At 32.4% G+C, this 23,033-nt stretch overlaps 1 protein-coding gene across 1 annotated transcript in view; it reads right to left on the reverse strand.

Moving 5' to 3' along the window:
• The window catches only part of LOC142240137 (uncharacterized), a 328,529-nt gene that overhangs the window by 14,016 nt on the left and 291,480 nt on the right, over window positions 1–23,033 (reverse strand). The window contains 4 exon segments of the mRNA XM_075311847.1: window positions 4,844–5,006; window positions 5,361–5,466; window positions 12,125–12,263; window positions 18,703–18,917. Of these exon segments, the coding sequence (XP_075167962.1) occupies window positions 4,844–5,006; window positions 5,361–5,466; window positions 12,125–12,263; window positions 18,703–18,917 (623 nt within the window).

Here is a 23,033-nt window from a genome sequence, read left to right on the forward strand (position 1 = left end):
TTTTGACTTATTAGAGCCAATTTCCATACTAATTAAAAATTTCAAAATTGTAGCTAGTCATTCGTTGATGCAGCTAAAGCTTGGACCACGAAGACATTTTTTGCATACCTTTTATCGGGGAGCTTAACTAAATTGAATTAAAAAAAATATTCACAATTTATTTAATTCCAAATTAGGTTTTCTACACTAAGTTTACGACTTTTGCGACATACGTATTATACCGTCGTAAACGTATGTCGCAAAAGTCACAGTTTGCGACAGGCCAACCCTGGTATTGATGCGATACTTTAAAGACGCAATTCTCTTTTAAATTTGGGTTTTGTGTACTTGTTTCTAGGAAGCAAATGTTAATTTTTCATTTTTCAGACTTTTTTCGTCAGATGCTATCAAATTCCTCTAAAAACGAGTAAACGACAACCTTATTTTCCAAATTAAGACTCGACTTCCAGTAGAAATTATGCTATGTTTCAAGTAAAAAACGTCTTTAAAATAAGGTGTTGAAAAACATATCCTATTTTTTAACGAATTTTTGCTTTGTAGGCAAGATGCAAAATGGAAACAAATTAAAAGACAATTTTATTAATTTTAAAGTTTTTTTTTATGAATTATTAAAGTCACGTTAACCTTACACCAAAAATTTTATCTTTCATGTTATGATACACATTTTTAAGTAAAATCACTTAATTGTAAGGACAATACAACTTCATTGAAAAGTTTATTGACTTTTGGACAAGGAAAAAAACTTTATATTAGATAAATGCGTCTTACATACTAAACAAAATTTGCATTCGTATTCTAAAGACATGAAATCTTTGACCTCACGACAATATATTTTTACTGTAAGTGTTTGCTATCCTCCGGATTAAGGAAGTCTATGGCAATCCTACTGGGGTGTTAATTTGATTTTGAGTTGAAATTTTTCCTATGGTGTTTCTCATTATGAATGCATTTTGTCAAAATTTTATTTCTATACAAAATTTTGTCAAAATTTTATTTCTATAGAAAATGATGTCAAAATTTTATTTTTATAGAAAATTTTGTCAAAATTTTATTTCTATACAAAATTTTGTCAAATTTTATATTTATAGAAAATTTTGTCAAAATTTTATTTCTATACAAAATTTTGTCAAAATTTTATTTCTATAGAAAATGGTGTCAAAATTTTATTTTTATAGAAAATTTTGTCAAAATTTTATTTCTATAGAAAATTTTATTTCTATACAAAATTTTGTCAAAATTTTATATTTATAGAAAATTTTTTCAAAATTTTATTTCTATACAAAATTTTGTCAAAATTTTATTTATATAGAAAATGGTGTCAAAATTTTATTTTTATAGAAAATTTTGTCAAAATTTTATTTCTATAGAAAATTTTATTTCTATGCAAAATTCTATTTCTATACAAAATTTTGTCAAAATTTTATATTTATAGAAAATTTTGTCAAAATTTTATTTCTATACAAAATTTTGTCAAAATTTTATTTCTATAGAAAATGGTGTCAAAATTTTATTTTTATAGAAAATTTTGTCAAAATTTTATTTCTATAGAAATCTTTATTTCTATGCAAAATTTTATTTCTATACAAAATTTTGTCAAAATTTTATTTCTATTGAAAATTTTGTCAAAATTTTATTTCTATTGAAAATTTTGTCAAAATTTTATTTCTATAGAAAATGGTGTTAAAATTTTATTTCTATAGAAAATTTCGTCAAAATTTTATTTCTATAGAAAATTTTGTCGAAATTTTATTTCTATAGAAAATGGTGTCAAAATTTTATTTCTATAGAAAATTTTGTCCAAATTTTTATTTGTATATAAAATTTTATCAAAATTTTATTTCTATAGAAAATTTGGTCAAAATTTTATTTCTATAGAAAATGGTGTCAAAATTTTATTTCTATAGAAAATTTTGTCAAAATTTTTATTTGTATATAAAATTTTGTCAAAATTTTATTTCTATACAAAATTTTGTCACAATTTTATTTCTATAGAAAATGGTGTCAAAATTTTATTTTTATAGAAAATTTTGTCAAAATTTTATTTCTATAGAAAATTTTATTTCTATGCAAAATTTTATTTCTATACAAAATTTTGTCGAAATTTTATTTCTATAGAAAATGGTGTCAAAATTTTATTTCTATAGAAAATTTTGTCAAAATTTTTATTTGTATATAAAATTTTGTCAAAATTTTATTTCTATAGAAAATTTTGTCGAAATTTTATTTCTATAGAAAATGGTGTCAAAATTTTATTTCTATAAAAAATTTTGTCAAAATATTATTTCTATAGAAAATTTTGTCAAAATTTTTATTTCTATATAAAATTTTGTCAAAATTTTATTTCTATAGAAAATTTTGTCGAAATTTTATTTCTATAGAAAATAGTGTCAGAATTTTATTTCTATAGAAAATTTTGTCAAAATTTCATTTCTATAGAAAATTTTGTCAATATTTATCAAATTTTCTATAGAAATAAAATTTTATCAAAATTTTATTTCTATAAAAAATTTTGTCAAAATTTTATTAATATAGAAAATTTTTTTCAAAATTTTATTTCTATAGAATATTTTGTCAACATTTTATTTCTATAGAAAATGGTGTCAAAATTTTATTTATGGTGTCAGAATTTTATTTCTATAGAAAATTTTGTCAAAATTTCATTTCTATAGAAAATTTTGTCAATATTTATCAAATTTTCTATAGAAATAAAATTTTATCAAAATTTTATTTCTATAAAAAATTTTGTCAAAATTTTATTAATATAGAAATTTTTTTCAAAATTTTATTTCTATAGAATATTTTGTCAACATTTTATTTCTATAGAAAATGGTGTCAAAATTTTATTTCTATAGAAAATTTTGTCAAAATTTTATTTTTATAGAAAATTTTGTCAAAATTTTATTTCTATGCAAAATTTTGTCAAAATTTTATTTCTATACAAAATTTTGTCGAAATTGTTAGTTACTCCATACTTGGTATATATTAGTCAAAAACCGATATGGACCTAGTTAGGCATGGTTGTTAACGTCCATATACTAGCAAAATGTACCAAATTTCAACTGACTCGGATGAAATTTGCTCCTCCAAGTGGCTCGAAAACCAAATCACGGGATCGGTTTATATGGGGGCTATATATGATTATGGACTGATATGGACCACTTTTGGCATGGTTGTTAAATATCATACCACCACGTACCAAATTTCAACCAGATCGGATGAATTTTGCTTCTCCGAAAGGCACCCGGGGTCAAATCTGGGGATCGGTTTATATGGGGGCTATATATAATTATGGACTGATAGGAACCAATTGCATTGGTGTTTGAGTGCCATATATTAACACCACGTACCAAATTTCAACTGAATCAGATCAATTATGGTCTTCCAAGAGGTTCCGGAGGTCAAATCTGATGATCGGTTTATATGGGGCTATATATAATTATGAACCGATGTGCACCAATTTTTGCATGGTTGTTAGAGACCATATACCAACACCATGTACCAAATTTCAGCCGGTTCGGATGAAATTTGCTTCTCTTAGAGGCTCCGCAAGCCAAATCGGGGGATCTGTTTATATGGGGGCTATATATAATTATGGATCGAAGTGTACCAATTTTTGCATGGTTGTTAGAGACCATATACCAATACCATGTACCAAATTTCAGCCGGATCGGATAAAATTTGCTTCTCTTATAGGCTCCGCAAGACAAATCGGGGGATCGGTTTAAATGGGGACTATATATAATTATGGACCGATGGGGACCAATTTTTGCATGTTTGTTAGATGCCATATACCAACACCATGTACAAAATTTCAGCCTGATCGGAAGAAATTTGCTTCTCTTAGAGGATCGGCAAGCCAAATTTGGGTTCGTTTATATGGGTGGCGATACGTAAAAGTGGACCGATATGGTCCATTTGCAATACCATCCGACCTACATCAATAACAACTACTTGTGCCAAGATTCAAGTCGATAGCTTGTTTCGTTCGGAAGTTAGCGTGATTTCAACAGACGGACGGACATGGTCAGATCGACTCAGAAATTCACCACGACGCAGAATATATATACTTTATGGGGTCTTAGAGCAATATTTCGATGTGTTACAAACGGAATGACAAAGTTAATATAAAGGCACGGCCGCGACAAAGGTAATGTTCCAGGGTCTCAACATCCTCAAAACACGCCCTACATGCACCAGCCTCTACTGCTCTTAGTTCTAACGACCGCACGGTCATTCTTTCCATGGCCCTTGTGACTGTCATCCAAATCTCCTTGTGTAGTTTTCCAGTCTTTTTCTTATCTGGGTTACCCCATAGCATTTTTCGTCGCCCAAGCAAGTTGCATTGAGTCTTACGTGTCCATAAAGCCAGTGCTAATCCATGGCAGTGGGTTTTTAGGATTTGGCCTTGCCTTGTGTTTTTGCTAAAATTCTTCCCATTGTGTTTTCTGGCATCTTCACTAGTAATCCAAATAAATGTCAATTGTCAAAAAAAAAAGATAAAACTATTCCCCATTCCAAAGAAAAAACCAAGTCCAACCAACGGTAGTAAAAATCACCTGGTGCAAAAATTCCAATTTAATAGCTTTTAGCAAACAATGGCAATTGACATTAAATTTACAACTGATGTGATCATTCCCAGATTACTACGAAGTTAATATTGTCACTGGGTGGGACAATTGCTATTTTTCACCTGCAACTACAGGACGTTAGTACAACAGCATAGCTGAAATGTTATTGGTACTTGACTTTATCTTTATTTCCGTGCTATTCCATTGTTATTTCGCTTCATGTCCATTTTATTTTCACTTTATGCGAATGCTTTTTTTTCCATATTCTTTCTTACCTGCCGATGTAGTGGCTGCTACCGGGACTGTAGATGTTGTCACTGAACTGGGATTAGCAAATGTCCGCACTTGGGGACGAAAATTAAATTTGGCGCCCGACGATTTGGCACCCATGCCAATACTTTCTTGATGTGATTTACCGCTACGCAGGACAATATAAACCTGCAATTTAAAGACAAATCAAGGATATTAGAAAGAAGTGTGGAAGAGAAGAGAGAAAAAAAAGAGGAATTCAAACATCAATGTTATGGCACGGGGAATGCTTAAAAAAAAACAACAATCAAATATTGGCTCTGTTTTTGGCATTTGGTTGTCCCAACTTCATTTTTAAATTGGGCAACATTTATTTGGGTTGTTTTTTGGGTCTTCTTCCCCTTGCCATCTTTTGATGATTTTTAATGGTATGAAGGTTTATAGGTGGCGGGGGTGACTATAAAATTTCAGTCAGTTGTAAGAAATGTTGGGGAGAAATGAATTCATTTTGCTTTTTTTTGTTTCTATGATGATAGTCCTTACCTTACTTCCGAATATTAAGGCCAAAAGTAGTGTTATAGTTAATTGAGTATGACAGAAAAATATGATGTATAATAAATCTGGATTGGCAGGAGATTGCAGGAAGAGCCTGTAAAAATAGAAACCAATAAGAGATAACATGAGAAGGATAGGCCATAACGACGAGAAATAAATAAAGGTCTCTGTTGTGTAATCATTTATATGATTGATAAGGGGCATCACCCACCAATGAAATCGGGTGATGGATATTCCATAGATAGCCTGAAGATAATCTAATTTGAATAAAATAACAAAAATAAACTATGGGTTAAATGCCCTTCAGGCTAACCAAAATATTCACTGAATATTGAATCTATATATCTTTGTGATATAAATGGTGTTTTTTTTAGAAAAACAAAACACATAAAATTCCAAACAAGTAAGTAAAGTCGAAATTCTATAAAAAAAAAATTAATTTTTATAGAAAATTTTGTCAAAATTTTATTTTCTTAGAAAATTTCGTCAAAATTTTATTTTGTTAGAAAATTTTGTCAAAATTTTATTTCTATAGAAAATTTTATTTCTATAGAAAATTTTGTCAAAATTTTATTCCTATAAAAAAAAATGTCAAAATTGTATTTTTATATAAAATTTTGTATAAATTGTTTTTCTATAGAAATTTTGTCAAAATTTTATTTCTATAGAAAATTTTGTCAAAATTGTATTTCTAAGGAAATGTTCTCAATATTTTATGTCTATAGAAAATGTTGTCAAAATTTTCTTTCTATGGAAAATCTTATCAAAATTCTAATTTTATCGCAAATCTTGTCCATATTTTATTTGTATAGAAAATTTTTTCAAAATTTTATTTTTATAGCAAATCTTGCCCAAATTTTATTATTATAGAAAATATTGTAAAATTTTTAATTATGTAGAAAATTTTGCCAAAATTCTATTTCTATACAAAATTTTGTCAAAACTTTATTTCTAACGAAAATTTTTAAAAATTTTATTTTTAAAGAAAATCTTATCAAAATTTTATTTCTATAGAAAATTTTGTCAAGATTTTATTTCGTTGGAAAATTTTGTCACAGTTTTCATTCTATAGAAAATTGTGTCAAAATTTTATATCTATAAAAAATTTTTGTGAAAATTTTATTTCTATAAAAAATTGTGTCAAAATGTTATTTATATACAAAATTTTTGCAAAATTTTATTTCCATTGAAAATTTTTATTTTCTGTATTATATTTCTTTACGAAACATTTTATTTCTATAGAAAACTTCATAATTTTTTTGGATTAAAAATGTTCTCAAATTTTATTTCTAAAGAAAATTTTGTCAAAATTTTATTTCTATAGAAAATTTTGTCAAAATTGTATTTCTATAGAAAATTTTGTCAAAGTGTTATTCTACAGAAATTTTTTTCAAAATTTAATTTCTATGGAAAATTGTTTCAAAATTTTACTTCTAATGAAAATTTTGTAAAAATTTTATTTCTAAAGATGTTGAATTTTTTATTCACTTTGTACAATGAACACTTTCTATAAATAATAATTTTGTAACACTCATTTAAGTAGGCTATGATATCAAATAGTTTTTTTTCTTTTGTATGTATTCATAGTTTGCTTTGCATTTTTTTAAGTCTTTCAAATAAACTCAATTGTGTCACATCTAATTTCAATAAAGAAAGAAACACTAAATTGTGTTTTTCAATAGGTTATGAGCCCAGACAGGCAGAACTGTGAAATATTGTTTTTGTGAATTTTCTTCGCGTTTTCAAATCGTTTTGTATAAAAGAAAATTAACAATGAATTCCATGTTCAATATCAAGAAATTGGATGAAACCAATTATGACACATGGAGTGTGTTAATCAAGAATGTTCTCGTGTTTCAAGATTTGTGGAGTGTTATATCGGAAGATGTGCCTGGAACACAAGATGCCGGAATTGCAGCGCAACTGAAAATCAAGGATGAGAAGGCATTAGCTACGATTGTTTTGTGTGTGTCTTCTACAGAGGCCAATTTTTTGCTCCGATTTAGTTGAAATTTTGCACAGGGAGTAGAATTAGCATTGTAGCTATGCGTGTCAAATTTGGTTGAAATCGGTTCAGATTTAGATATAGCTCCCATATATAACTTTCGCCCGATTTACACTCAAATGACCACAGAGGCAAATTTTTAACTCCGATTTAGTCGAAATTTTACACAGGGAGTAGAATTAGCATTGTAGCTATGCGTGCCAAATTTGGTTGAAATCGGTTCAGATTTAGATATAGCTCCCATATATATGTTTTTCTGATTTCGACAAAAATGGTCAAAATACCAACATTTTCCTTGTAAAATCGCCACTGCTTAGTCGAAAAGTTGTAAAAATTACTCTAATTTTCCTAAACTTCGAATGCATATACACAGTCTTACACAAGTTTACATACCCCTGAGTTTTTAACCTACTAACCAAACATCTTTCTTGTTGTTTTTTATAAACCACACTAAAAAAATATTGTTAAAAATTAATAAATACTATGTTTTCAAATTATTTTACAAAAATTAAAGCATGTATATGCATAGTTTATAATATTTTATTATTTCAATAAAATACAAATTCTTTAATCGTATGTAAACTTGTGTGAGACTGTGTATATCGAGCGATAAATCATAAATAAACTTTTGCGAAGTTTTCTTAAAATTGCTCCAGATTTAAATGTTTCCCATATTTTTTTACTAAAATTGTGTTCCACCCTAGTGCATTAGCCGACTTAAATTTTGAGTCTATAGATTTTGTAGAAGTCTATCAAATTCTGTCCAGATCGAGTGATATTTAAATGTATGTATTTGGGACAAACCTTTATATATAGCCCCAACACATTTGAAGGATGTGATATGGTATCGAAAATTTAGATCTACAAAGTGGTGCAGGGTATAATATAGTCGGCCCCGCCCGACTTTAGACTTTCCTTACTTGTTTTGTATTAAAAATGTTCTCAAATTTTATTTCTAAAGAAAATTTTGTCAAAATTTTATTTCTAAAGAAAATTTTATTTCTATAAAAAATTTTGTCCAGATTTTATTTCTATAGAAAAATTTTATTTCTGTAGAAATAAAATCAAAATTTTATTTCTGTAGAAGATTTTGTCAAAATTGGTTTGTATTGTATTTCTATAGAAAACTTTGTCACAGTGTTATTCTACAGAATTTTTTTCAAAATTTAATTTCTATAGAAATTTTTTTTTAAGTTTATTTTTATAGAAAATTAGGTCAACCATTTTTTTGTGTCAAAATTTTATTTCTATAGTAAATTTTGTCACAATTTTATTTCTTTTTAAAAAATTTTTGCATAATTTTATTTCTATACAGAGTATTTTGTCAAAATTGTATTTCTACGGAAAATTTTGTTGTAATTTTATTTATATAGAAAATTTTATAATTTTTTTTTTTTGTATTAAAAAGGTTCTCATAATTTATTTCTAAGGAAAATCTTGTCAAAATTTTACTTCTATAGAAAATTTTGTCCAGATTTTATTTTTGTAGAAAATTTTGTCAAAATTTTATTTCTGTAGAATATTTTGTCAAAATTGAAATGGAAATTTTGTCACAATGTTATTGTACAGAATTTTTTTTTTCAAAATTAATTTCTGTGGAAAATGTTGTCAAAATTTTATTTCTATAGAAAATGTTGTCAACATTTTATTTCTCTCGAAAATTTTGTGAAAATTTTATTTCTAAAGAAAATTTTGTCACAATTCTATTTCTATAGTAAATTTTCTCAACATTTTATTTCCATAAAAATTGTGTCAAAATTTTATTTCAATAGATTTTTTTTGTCAAAATTTTCTATCGAAATAAAATTTTCTATCGAAATAAAATTTTGACAAAATGGTCTATTAAAATAAAATTACGACAAAATTTTCCATAGAAATAAAATTTTGACATAATTTTCTATAGAAATCAAATTGTTCTTTAGATATACATTATTGCAAAATTTTATTTTTGTAGAATATGTTGTAAAAATTTTATTTTTTTAGAAAATTTTGTCAAAATTTTATCCCTCATATGCAATAAAGTTAGAGAAAACTTTAAGCCTACTTTTGCCATATAAATTCATTCGATTAACTGTCACGAAATTTTTTTTGCATATGGGAATATTTCTATAGCAAAATTTTGTCTAAATTTTATTCCTAGAGAAAATTGTATTCCTAGAGAAAAATTTTTCGAAATTTTATTTCTATTGAAAATTTTGTTAAAATTGTATTTCTATAGAAAATTTTGTCAAAATTTTATTTCTATAGAAAATTTTGTCAAAATTTTATTTCTATAGAAAATGTAATCAAAATTTTATTTCTACAGAAAATTTTGTCAAAATTTTATTTCTGTAGAAAATTTTGTCAAAATTTTATTTCTATAGAAAATTGTGTCAAAATTGTATTTCTATAGCAAAATTTTGTCTAAAGGGTGATACGGTCAAAATTTGGTCAAGGGAAAACTCGTGTAAATCGGTGAAATCGTTTATTTAAAAAATCAAATTAAATTTCTTTTTCAAGTTCAATTAGTATAAAATTCAGGAAAAATATTCAGTTAGGCTCTCGCTTTTCCAAATTCGAATTGCCGGGCCTTACGCTTGACACCTGCCATCAGATTTTGTACAGCCACCTTGTCCACCTTCTTCGTCGCAGAAAGCCAGTTTGCCTTGAACTGCTGCTCGTCCTTAGAAGTTTTTTTGGTTTTCTTTAGGTTCCGCTTGACAATAGCCCAGTATTTCTCAATTGGGCGGAGCTCTGGCGTGTTGGGAGGGTTCTTGTCCTTGGGAACCACCTGCACGTTGTTGGCGGCGTACCACTCCATGGCCTTTTTACCGTAATGGCAAGATGCCAAATCCGGCCAAAACAGTACGGAACAACCGTGTTTCTTCAGGAAAGGCAGCAGACGTTTATTCAAACACTATTTCACGTAAATTTCTTGGTTGACAGTCCCGGAAGCTATGAAAATGCTGCTTTTCAAGCCACAGGTACAGATGGCTTGCCAAACCAGATATTTCTTTGCGAACTTTGACAGTTTTATGTGCTTGAAAATATCTGCTACCTTTCCTCTTCCTTTTGCCGTATAAAATTCCTGTCCCGGAAGCTGCTTGTAGTCGGCTTTGACGTAGGTTTCGTCGTCCATTACCACGCAGTCAAACTTCGTCAGCATCGTCGTGTACAGCCTCCGGGATCGCGCTTTGGCCGTCGTATTTTGTTTATTTATCATCGCGATTTGGAGTCACTACCTTCTTGTAAGTCGATAGTCCGGCTCGTTTTTTGGCTCGATGCACGTTTGTAGACGATACACCCAGCTTATTTGCGGCATCTCGGAGAGAGAGGTTAGGGTTTCCCTTGAAAATACCGGCAACTCTCTTTGTCGTCTCAGCGGCTTCCGGTTTTCGATTTTCCCCCGATCCACACTTCCTGGCTGTCGACAAACACTTAAATTACATTTGTAACGGTTGATTTGGCAACTTTTAGCGATTTTGCCAGCTTTGCATGCGAATAGCTCGGATTTTCGCGATGCGTGAGCAAAATTTTGATACGATGCTTTTTTGGTTGGACGGCATTTTGACAACTGAAGAATGAATTCCAAAATCAAAATAGGAGCAACATTCTACACACACCTTCAAAATGAGGGGTGTTCAGGTTTTTTAAATGCAAAATTGAAAGAATTACGTCAAGTTTATATTGACCAAATTTTGACCATATCACCCTTTAAATTTTATTTCTATAGCAAAATTTTGTCTAAATTTTTCAAAATTTTATTTTTTTGCAAATTTTTTTAATAGATTTTTTTTTTCAAAATTATATTTCTATGAAAAAGTTTGTCAACACTTTTTTTCTATAGAAAATGTTGTCAACATTTTATTTTTATAGAACATGTTATGAGAGTTTTATTTCCATAGAAAATTTTGTCAAAAGTTTTTTTCTATAGAAAAATTTTGTAAAAATTTTATTACCATAGAAAATTTTGTCAAAATTTTATTTCTACAGAAAATTTTGTCAATATTTTATTTCCATAGAAAATTTGTCAAAAGTTTATTTCTATAGAAAATTATATCAAAATTTTATTTCTATAGAAAATTGCGTCAAAAATTTATTTCTATAGAAAATCTTGTCCATATTTTATTTGTATAGAAAGTTTTTCAAAATTTTATTTCGATAGAAGATTTTGTCAAAATTTTATTATTGTAGAAAATATTGTCAAATTTTTATTTATCTAAAAAATTTTGTCGTAATTTTATTCCTATAGAAAATTTTGTCAAAATTTTATTTCTATGGAAAATTTTGTCGCAATTTTATTTCTATAGTAAATATTCTCAACATTTTATTCCCACAGAAAATTTTGTAAAAATATTATTTCAATAGAACATTTTGCCAGAATTTTGTTTCGATAAAAAATTTTGTCAAATTTTATACTTATAGAAAATTTTTGCAAAACTGTATTTCCATAGACAATTTTGCCAAAATTTTATTTTTCTAGAATATGTTGTAAACACTTTATTTCTGTAGAAAATTTTGTCACGACTTTATTTCTATAGAAAATTTACTCAAAATTTCAGTTTTTCATATTTTGTTTTTTAATTATATTTCCATAAAAAATTTTTGTAAAATTTTATTTCCATAAAAAATTTTTGTAAAATTTTATTTCTAAAAAATTTTGTCAAAATTTTATTTCTATAGAAAATTTTGTCAAATTGTATTGCTACAGAAAATTTTGCAGATTATAAAATGTAGGTATATTAATGCCTTCTCCTAGGATACTTACATGGAAACATTTAAGAAACAGGTCAATAGGAATTCATTATAGATTGCCATTGAGATGAAACGGCTTTCATTGAATTCAGATGGAGCTTTGCGTACCATAATGCATAGGCGAACACCCCAGGCCAGGAAGACCACCTCCACTGTTAAGATAAAAAATAGAATAGAATAATTAAATAAACACTCAAAAGACAACAGTAATAAAATTATTATGAATACAATTTAGTTTGTTATTTAAGAAAATAAAAAAAACCTAATTTAATTTGCTTGATTCCATTTTATATTTACCCTTGCAGTTCTATAGTAAAGAGTTTGCTCATTTGGAAAATTATAGTGTATTCTTAACTAATTGCTAGTTAGTTTCTTTCGTATTTATTTTAGTTTTTTTCTTCTCAATTTGCTGTTAAATTCCGGAGCTAAGTGTTAACTGCTCAAGCTTATGAAACTACAAAATTTTTGTATGAAATTTCTAAGGACGCAGTCTTGAGGAAACAAGGTGAAATAATGATTTGCAGTAAAAGTCAACAAGTTTTAATTACAATGAAAAGTAAAATTGATTAAGGAAAACATTAATTATTTTTTTAGGGAAAAGGAGAACTTGTAATAGTTGCAATTTGTATGGGAGAAATTAATTGCAGGAAAATTGGGATTTTTGCTAGACAGAAAATGAAACATTATTTTTTATTTGCCTTCCCGATAATGTTTTCTCTTTCCCTACATTTGTGCAGTTTAATATAATTTGATTTTCTGTTTTAACAAATTAATTGCAACTCCTAGAAACTGATGTAATGTCATAATGCTTTAATGGGATTAAATTCAAATGTTTACATTTATTGTTCTCTAAAGTCGACTTTATCTTTGCACTTCTTAACTTTCTCCAGCCAGCATGGTTTGTATCCAAGAAAACTTTTTCAAAGTTGCCTTGACCACAGTAACAAGACATGACCTGTACCAAGTGATTCACTTAGTCACCGGAACTAAAAACAGATGGCCTTGTAATGCAGTTAGAAGTTTTTGTTTGTAGTCAGTTTGCAATCTCCCCATGCCTCCTACCTCTTGTCGTCTGATTTGTTTTAGCATTAATCAAGATGAGTCTTCCAAACCAAAAGTGCTAGAAGGATGAGAGAGATCCAAAAACAAACTCTACCTTTGAAGAATTTTAATACCACCAACCTGACTACAAGCGTATATTTTTACCATTTTGGAAAAGTCGAATGGACTAACTATGGAATGTAATGCAAGTTGGCAATGAGCTAAAAGGTATTTACAATTTGATCTTCCTAGTTGTTGAAGGAACTTCATACAATGCTATGACAACATTCGCATAACAAACAGATAATCACCAACTTCTACTAACTTTGTCCTCAATGTGAAGTGGTTATTCGCAGGAGGTTTATATGCTGCAAGCAAGAAAAATTCTTCAAAGTTCCATGACAAATTGCAATTACTTTCAGCTCCATTCATTTTTCAAACCTAATGCCATTGAAAGGGAAGCCCTAAAATGCTCAATGCATTTTACCCTTGAACGAGCTATAGGTTAGGTTTCCTTCTCTATGGCAAGCAAATGGAAATTCTGGTCTCTGGCATAACTTTGTAGATGAAATGCTGTGCATGAAAACGGTGTGACATGATACTGTTTGAAGTTTTTTTTTTTTTTTGTAGACAATTATGTTGGCAGCGAAAAAGTGAAATTCTGACTCACTAATTCAAATGTAATTTAATTACCAAGTTTTTTTTTTTTTTTGTGACATCTGTTTTTGTAATTAGCACGGGATGGCGTTAAGGTGCTCCAAAATGAATTATGTCTAAAATGGGGTTGCTTGATAGCTATACTTTAAAAAAACAATGATGTTAAAAACAAACACATGGAAAATATATTTACTGTTCGTTATCGTTACGTTAAGTTGCTAAGCTATCTCATTGAGTGGTTTTCATACGTCAATGGTAATTTTTGCAGTGAGAATCATGTAGTCCAAGGATTCTATTAGAACTTGATTTCTCAAATATCAACTTCTCAGATATCAACATTTGTCGTAATATTAGATTTCAGCCAATCGTACACATCTGTTTCATTGACAGTTGTGATATTTAATTACAGGTCGATTTAATTTATATCCATTGGTATGGAAATTTAAGTGACATCTCTTTCCCAGAGATCTCTTTTTTAGTCCATAATTCACTACTGAGTAGAGTTGGGTATCTGCGGATAGAACTAGTTCATTGGAACTAATCAGGCGTAATACTATGCTTTCGTAAAAATTTTGCGAGCAATGTAAAATTTGCTTGTACAATTTTGAGGAACGAGCTTAAACAAGTACCCAATAAAAAAATTTTCCAAAGTTCTTCCAAAGGCACAACTTTAAAAGCTCTTCCAGAAGATGCACTCTTTATTTTAACTACCCAGGAAGTTCTTTTAATTCAATATTTCAATACCTTTGTGTCTATAACTCCCCCTCTGAGACCTTCGCGTCTATGTTAAAGTCCCCCATTGGGACCTAAAGGGTGATACGGTCAAAATTTGGTCAATATAAACTTGATGTATTTCTTTCAATTTTACATTTAAAAAACCTGAACACCCCTCATTTTGAAGGTGTGTGTGTAGAATGTTACTCCTATTTTGATTTTGGAATTCACTCTTCAGTTGTCAAAATGCCGTCCAAGCGAGAAGAGCAGCGTATCAAAATTTTGCTCGCGCATCGCGAAAATCCGAGCTACTCGCACGCAAAGCTGGCAAAATCGCTAAAAGTTGTCAAATCAACCGTTACAAATGTAATTAAAGTGTTTGGGGAACGTTTGCCGACAGCCAGGAAGTCTGGATCGGGGGGAAATCGAAAACCGGAAGCCGCTGAGACGACAAAGAGAGTTGCCGGTAGTTTCAAGCGAAACCCTAACCTCTCTCTCCGAGATGCCGCAAATAAGCTGGGTGTATCGTCTACAACCGTGCATCGAGCAAAAAAACGAGCCGGACTATCGACTTACAAGAAGGTAGTGACTCCAAATCGCGATGATAAACAAAATACGACGGCCAAAGCGCGATCCCGGAGGCTGTACACGACGATGCTGACGAAGATTGACTGCGTGGTATTGGACGACGAAACCTACGTCAAAGCCGACTACAAGCAGCTTCCGGGACAGGAGTTTTATACGGCAAAAGGAAGGGAAAGGTAGCAGATATTTTCAAGCACATAAAACTGTCAAAGTTCGCAAAGAAATATCTGATTTGGCAAGCCATCTGTACCTGCGGCTTGAAAAGCAGCATTTTCATAGCTTCCGGGACTGTCAACCAAAAAATTTACGTGAAAGAATGTTTGAATAAACGTCTGCTGCCTTTCCTGAAGAAACACGGTTGTCCCGTACTGTTTTGGCCGGATTTGGCATCTTGCCATTACGGTAAAAAGGCCATGGAGTGGTACGCCGCCAACAACGTGCAGGTGGTTCCCAAGGACAAAAACCCTCCCAACACGCCAGAGCTCCGCCCAATTGAGAAATACTGGACTATTGTCAAGCGGAACCTAAAGAAGACCAAAAAAACTGCCAAGGACGAGCAGCAGTTCAAGGCAAACTGGCTTTCTGCGGCGAAGAAGGTGGACAAGGTGGCTGCACAAAATCTGATGGCAGGTGTCAAGCGTGAGGCCCGGCAATTCGGATTTGGAAAAGCGAAAGCCTAACTGAATATTTTTCCTGAATTTTATACTAATTGAACTTGAAAAAGAAATTTAATTTGATTTTTAAAATAAACGATTTCACCGATTTACATGCGTTTTCCCTTGACCAAATTTTGACCGTATCACCCTTTAGAGGCCAATATTTCTCCTATTGAGTTCTCCGGACCTACAGATCCATCACTGTAACCTACAGTCCCTCACTGAGATTTGGGGCCTTTAAGTTCTCTCCTAGGACTTCTGCGCCAGCAATTTCCGGACTGTGATCGTCGGTTCTAAAATTTCCATTTTGAAACCTTCGTACCTACAATTTAACAATTGAATTCCTTGCAAAATTCCATCAAAGAAAACTTTTTAGTCTTCCGATCACCATATCCGGGCAGTAATGCTACGATATCCGGGGCTGTAATGCTTCTACTGAGACCTTGGGTTTTTTCTGTTTGCAAATTGGTGGCATAGTATCGCTTACATTGTTGCGCTTATAACTTTGGGCCTACAGTTCCTCTACTGAGCCTTTCGGGCCTATAAGTCCCGTGTCTACAGTTTCCATTTTGAGACCTTCATACCTGCAATTTCTCTAATGAATTCCTTGAACCGCGTTGCACATTGCTGTGAAACCACTTAGAGAAGTTTTGAAAATGTCTACAGCATAATCCACCGTTTAAAATACTTTCTGGTGTTTGATTGAAACTGAGTTTGAACCCGTGATCCTGTGTATGCAAAGCGAGCATGCTTACCATTGCACCACGGTAGCTCCCTCCACCCTGATACTTTCGTCATACAATTTCCCAATTGAGCTCCTTGATGTAAAGTCCCTTCACCTGCGAGTCTACAGCTCCCCCATTGGGATCTTCAGGACTATGGTTCGTCCATTAACACCATCGGGATTTTTCTGTTCGCAAGTTGGTGGCATCGTAACGATTACAAAGTTGCTCCCAGATCTTAGTATCTACATTTCTCCTTTTGAGACCCTTGAGCTTATAGTACCTTCAATGAGACGTTAGGCATATACCATAGTTCTCCGTCGCTGCAACCCTGGGACCTACAACTTCCCATTGAGACTTTTGGGGCACATAGGTCCTCTCAAAGGAACTTTGCGTCCAGTTTGCATACTGTGATCTTCGGGTCTATAGTTTCCACACAGAAACCTTCGTACCTACAATTACCCAACGGGATCCTTGAACCTAAAATTCCCTCACTAATACCTTCGAGTCTACAGCTTCCCCATTAGGATTTTCAGGGCTATAGTTCCCCCACTGACACCATTGAGATTTTTTGGTTTAGTGCCATTATCCCGCTTACATCGTGGTTCTTAGGCTTTCATACCTATAACTCCTCCATTGAGCTCTTCGAATCGAAATTACCCTTGCGGAGACCATGAAGCCTATAGTTACCCCATCCGGGGGCCACCGTAGTGCAATGGTTAGCATGCCCGCCTTTTATACACAAGGTCGTGGGTTCGATTCCTGCTTCGAACGAACACCAAAAAATTTTTCAGCGGTGGATTATCCCACCTCAGTAATGCTGGTGACGTTTCTGAGGATTTCAAAGCTTCTCTAAGTGGTTTCACTGCAATGTGGAAAGCCGTTCGGACTCGGCTATAAAAAGGATGTTCCTTGTCATTGAGCTTGACATGGAATCGGGCAGCACTCAGTGATAAGAGAGAAGTTCACCAATGTGGTATCACAATGGACTGAATAGTCTAAGTGAGCCTGATACATCGGGTTGCCACCTAACCTACCCCATTGAGATCTTGGGATCTACTATCCCTCATTGATATATTGGCGTCTAGAGTTTCTCCACTGAGGCCGCCGGTCCTACGATCTGTAGAGACTCTAGGGCGTACATTTCACTCACTAAAAACTTCGAATCTGTAGTTCCACTAATGATATATTGGGGACTAAAATTTATCCTCTGAGAGAATTCCACACTGTGACCCGCGGCCCTATAGTTCCCCCCATGAAATTTTGCCTTTATACAGTTCCCCCACACTGATTTCTTTTGGCCTACAGAGCTTGGACGGAGCCTAAGGGACTATAGTTCTTCTACTAAAACCCTCAGGCGACAGGACTTTTGAACTTACAGTTAGCTCACTGATACTATGGAGTCCACATTTTAAACGTAGCATAATTAACAAAATAGATTGCATGAATAGTCGTTCCGTAATTCTTACCTGAAGCTAATATCAAAGGAACCCCCAGTAACCAATTTCATCAAACCCGATTAATAATCGCGAGGGTAACCTTACTAACAACAAATATATCAACAGACGGACCGACGAACGGACACCAAGGGCTGGATTGAGACTGATTCTTAGTCAATCGGTATATATTTTATGAGTTGTAAAATCAATATTTCTGGCAAGCAAGTTTTTGTTTTATCGTTTTTTTTGTTGCAACCACTATGTGGTTAAGGGTGTAACACGATATCTATAGTATCCAGTCTAATTGTTAATTTATTTGGTTTTTTAAATAAAACTATAAAATTTTATATTCACTTCCTAATAAATTTAATGGCACCAATTTTCTTTAAATGCTTCTTGGTCATCAAATAAAATTTCCAAAAAAAAAACCACACTCCCTTTGACTAGTCAATGGTATAATAAAATTAATCCCAACGAACGGTTCAATTTCCCATGCAATGAATTCATTCAAAAAGTTGCCTTTTGCGTATAACAATCTTCAAATATATGTACGAAATTTATGGCGGGTCATTCTTTAAAGCATATGATGGCCATCAAAAAAACAAAAGAAAAAAAAAACACTCACTGTAGTACCCAAACATATATATGGTACTCGTACTATTTAAAGTTTATTTTTTCCTATGGGATTACTGGAATTTTATTGTGGTAGTTTTGTTTTTTTCAATCATTTTTACTCTTTTATTATTTTTACTTTTTGTTTGTTGTTATTGTACTCACTCGATGTGAACGTATAATCCCACCAATCGGTTTTACATAAAAATGCCTTCAGATCATCAGCTGTTCGACCAACAACCACATCGGGTGGTGAGACCAGGGTGCGAACTAATAGACATGTCCCAATGGCACCACATATACAGCCCAAACGTTTCAGTAGAGCAGCATCGGTTATTTTAACAGCTTTAGCTGAGCGTACACGAAATATCACCGATATCCTGTCGTTAGTATAGTGTTGTCAATATGTCATTAGGTTTATGGATATGTGTGTGTGTGTGTGTGTGAGAGAGTGTTGTTGTTTGTAGAAAAAAGAAAGAAAGAAAACAAGGAGAGTAGAACAAGAAAATACAATTTAATTTCTTTTCACCATCATTTGGTCACAATAAATTTACTCTATGTGGTTGAAACACTCTGTGCAAAAAGATACCAACATTCAAAATACACTGTGGATTTTTTTAATAAGGATGTAAAAACATATAGCAAATCTTCTTAGAATTATGGCAATATAATGTCTTCACTTATTTTTACTTCCGATATTCGGAAACTCAAGTGGCAAGAATTTATTTTTATTGTTTTTATACCATCCACCATAGGATGGGGGGGGTATATTAACTTTGTCATTCCGTTTGTAACACATCGAAATATTGCTCTAAGACCCCATAATCACGCTAACTGTTGAAATCACGCTAACTTCCGAACGAAACAAGCTATCGACTTGAAACTTGGCACAAGTAGTTGTTATTGATGTAGGTCGGATGGTATTGCAAATCGCCCATATCGGTCCACTTTTACGTATAGCCCCCATATAAACGGACCCCCAAATTTGGCTTGCGAGGCCTCTAAGAGAAACAAATTTCATCCGATCCGGCTGAAATTTGGTAATGGTGTTAGTATATGGTCTCTAATAACCATGCAAAAATTGGTCCACATCGGTCCATAATTATATATAGCCCCCATATAAACCGATCCCCCGATTTGGCTTGCAGAGCCTCTAAGAGAAACACATTTCATCCGATCCGGCTGAAATTTGGTACATGATGTTAGTATATGGTCTCTAATGACCATGCGAAAAATGGTCCATATCGGTCCATAAATATATATAGCCCCCATATAAACCGATCACCCGATTTGGCTTGCAGAGCCTCTAAGAGAAACAAATTTCATCCGATTCGGCTGAAATTTGGTACATGATGTTAGTATATGGTCTCTAACAACCATGCAAAAATTGGTCTACATCGGTCCATAATTACATATATAGCCCCCATATAAACCGATCCCCCGATTTGGCTTGCAGAGCCTCTAAGAGAAACAAATTTCATCCGATCCGGCTGAAATTTGGTACATGATGTTAGTATATGGTCTCTAATGACCATGCAAAAATTGGTCCATATCGGTCCATAATTATATATAGCCCCCGTATAAACCGATCACCAGATTTGGCTTGCAGAGCCTCTAAGAGAAACAAATTTCATTCGATCCGGCTGAAATTTGGTACGTGATGTTAGTATATGGTCTCCAATGACCATACAGAAATTGGTCCATATCGGTCCATAATTATATATTGCCCCCATATAAACCGATCACCAGATTTGACCTCCGGAGCCTCTTGGAAGACCAAAATTCATCTGATTCTGTTGAAATTTGGTACGTGATGTTAATATATGTCCTCAAATACCCATGCAAAAATTGGTCGATATCGGTCCATAATTATATGTAGGCCCCATATAAACCGATCCCCAGATTTGACCTCCGGAGCATCTTGGAAGAGCAAAATTCTTCCCATTCGGTTGAAATTTGGTACGTGATGTTGGTATATGGTATCCAACAACCATGCAGGAATTGGTTCCTATCAGTCCATAATTATATATAGCTCCCATATAAACCGATCGCCAGATTTGACCTCCGGTGCCTTTTGGAGAAGCAAAAATCATCCGATCTGGTTGAAATTTGGTACGTGGTGGTAGTATATATGATATTAAACAACCATGCCAAAAGTGGTCCATATCAGTCCATAATCATTTACAGCCCCATATAAACCGATCCCGAGATTTGGTTTTGAAGCCACTTGGAGGAGCAAATTTCATCCGAGTGAGTTGAAATTTGTGGATGACAGTCTTTCGTAGAAGTTTCTACGCAATCCATGGTGGAGGGTACATAAGATTCGGCCTGGCCGAACTTACGGCCGTATATACTTGTTTTTAATCTTACATACTTTAATTTTTTAGTTACTATTTGAAGACATTGCCCCGCTTAAATCGTTGCACCTAGGTTAGGTTAGGTGGCAGCCCGATGTATCAGGCTCACATTGGTGAACTTCTCTCTTACCACTGAGTGTTGCCCGATTCCATGTTAAGCTCAGTGACAAGCGACCTCCTTTTTATAGCCGAGTCCGAACGGCGTTCCACATTGCAGTGAAACCACTTAGAGAAGCTTTGAAACCATCAGAAATGTCACCAGCATTACTGAGGTGGGATAATCCACCGCTGAAAAACTTTTTGGTGTTCGGTCGAAGCAGGAATCGAACCCACGACCTTGTGTATGCAAGGCGGCCATGCTAACCATTGCACCACGGTGGCTCCCCGTTGCACCTATAATTCCTCTATTGTTGTCCTTCGGGCCAAAAGTTCCTTCAATGAAAATTTCGGACCTATAGTCCTCACACCTCCCTAACAGATACCTAGTATGACACTCCCCCGTTGGTACCTTTGGGACTATATATAGTTCCTCTACTGAGACCATAAGCCCTTTTTCTGAGTTCTTCGTATCGGAATTTCTCTCGCAGAGATTTTGAAGCTTTTAGTTCCCCCATTGAGATCTTGGGATCCATTTTTGTACCTATAATTCCTCTATTGTTGTCCTTCGGGCCAAAAGTTCCTTCAATGAAATTTTCGGACCTACAGTCCTCACACCTTCCTAACAGATACCTAGTCTGACACTCCTCCGTTGGAACCTTTGGGACTATATATAGTTCCTCTACTAAGTCCAAAGGCCCTTTTCTGAGTTCTTCGTATCGGAATTTCTCTCACGGAGATTTTGAAGCTTTTAGTTCCCCCTTGGAAATCTTGGAATCTACTTTTTCGCTATATGGAGTTCCTCCATTGAGGCCATCGGGTCTACAGATTCACCAATAAGACACTCGAGTGTACAGTTCACCCACTGAGACGTTCGAGTATACAATTCTGCCATTGTCCTGAGAGACCATCAGACCTAAAATTCTTACACTTGTCTGAACACTTCTATTGTATAACGCTCATACTCATATCTGAGGTTGGCTTTTGTTAGTTTAGGTAGAAAAAATAATTCAGGTTGCTTTGTCTCATGTCGCCTAACATACATCTAAGCCCGTATTCGGTTTGTTGTGTGCTCTAATTTCTTTTTTCCTTCGTTCCCTTTTCTATTCCAAGAAGTTGTGTCTTTAACGAAGTCCCCAACTTGTTTTCAGTCTCTGTTTCCAAGATTGGCCAGGCCAACTAGTATAGGCAAGACAGTGACAAAGGTTATGTTCCAAAGTCTCATCATCCTCAAAACACGCTCTATATACCCAATTGTCTTGGACCAACGTCTTCCCAAAATCGGACCAAAATTCGTACCAGGGGATCATTTTTCCAAATTAAATTAATATAATTTAATAGTTAAAAATTTTGCAAAAATTTACTTCGATAGTCCTTGTCATTGAGCTTGACATAGAATCGGGCAGCACTCAGTGATAAGAGAGAAGTTCACCACTGTGGTATTACAATGGACTGAATAGTCTATGTGAGCTTGAAATAACGGGCTGCCACTATAACTAAACTAACCTACTTCAATACAAAATTTTGTCAAATTTTTATTCATAATTATTTCTATAGAAACTTTTCCCAAATTTTAATTTCTATAGAAAATTTTGTCAAACTTTTATTTCTAAAGAAAAATTTATCAAAATTTTATTTCTATAATTTTATTTCTTAATTTTATTTCTTCAAAATTTTATTTCCGTAGAAAATTTTGTTAAAATTTAGGTCATAAGAAATTTTTGTTAAAATTTTAATTCATTAGAAAATTTTGTTAAGATTTTTCGTTTTGTCAAAATTTTATTTCTATAGAAAAATTTATCAAAATTTTATTTCTATAGAATATATCGTCAAAATTTTATTTCTGTAGAAAATTTTGTTAAAATTTTATTTCTGTAGAAAATTTTGTTAAAATTTTATTTCTGTAGAAAATTTTGTTAAAATTTTAGTTCATTAGAAAATTTTGTTAAAATTTTAGTTCATTAGAAAATTTTGTCCTAATTTTATTTCTATAGAAGATTTTATCGAAATTTCATTTCTATAGAAAATTTTGTCAAAAATTCA

The sequence above is a fragment of the Haematobia irritans genome, chromosome 5 (assembly GCF_050003625.1).
Source record: "Haematobia irritans isolate KBUSLIRL chromosome 5, ASM5000362v1, whole genome shotgun sequence".
Lineage (NCBI taxonomy): Eukaryota > Metazoa > Arthropoda > Insecta > Diptera > Muscidae > Haematobia > Haematobia irritans.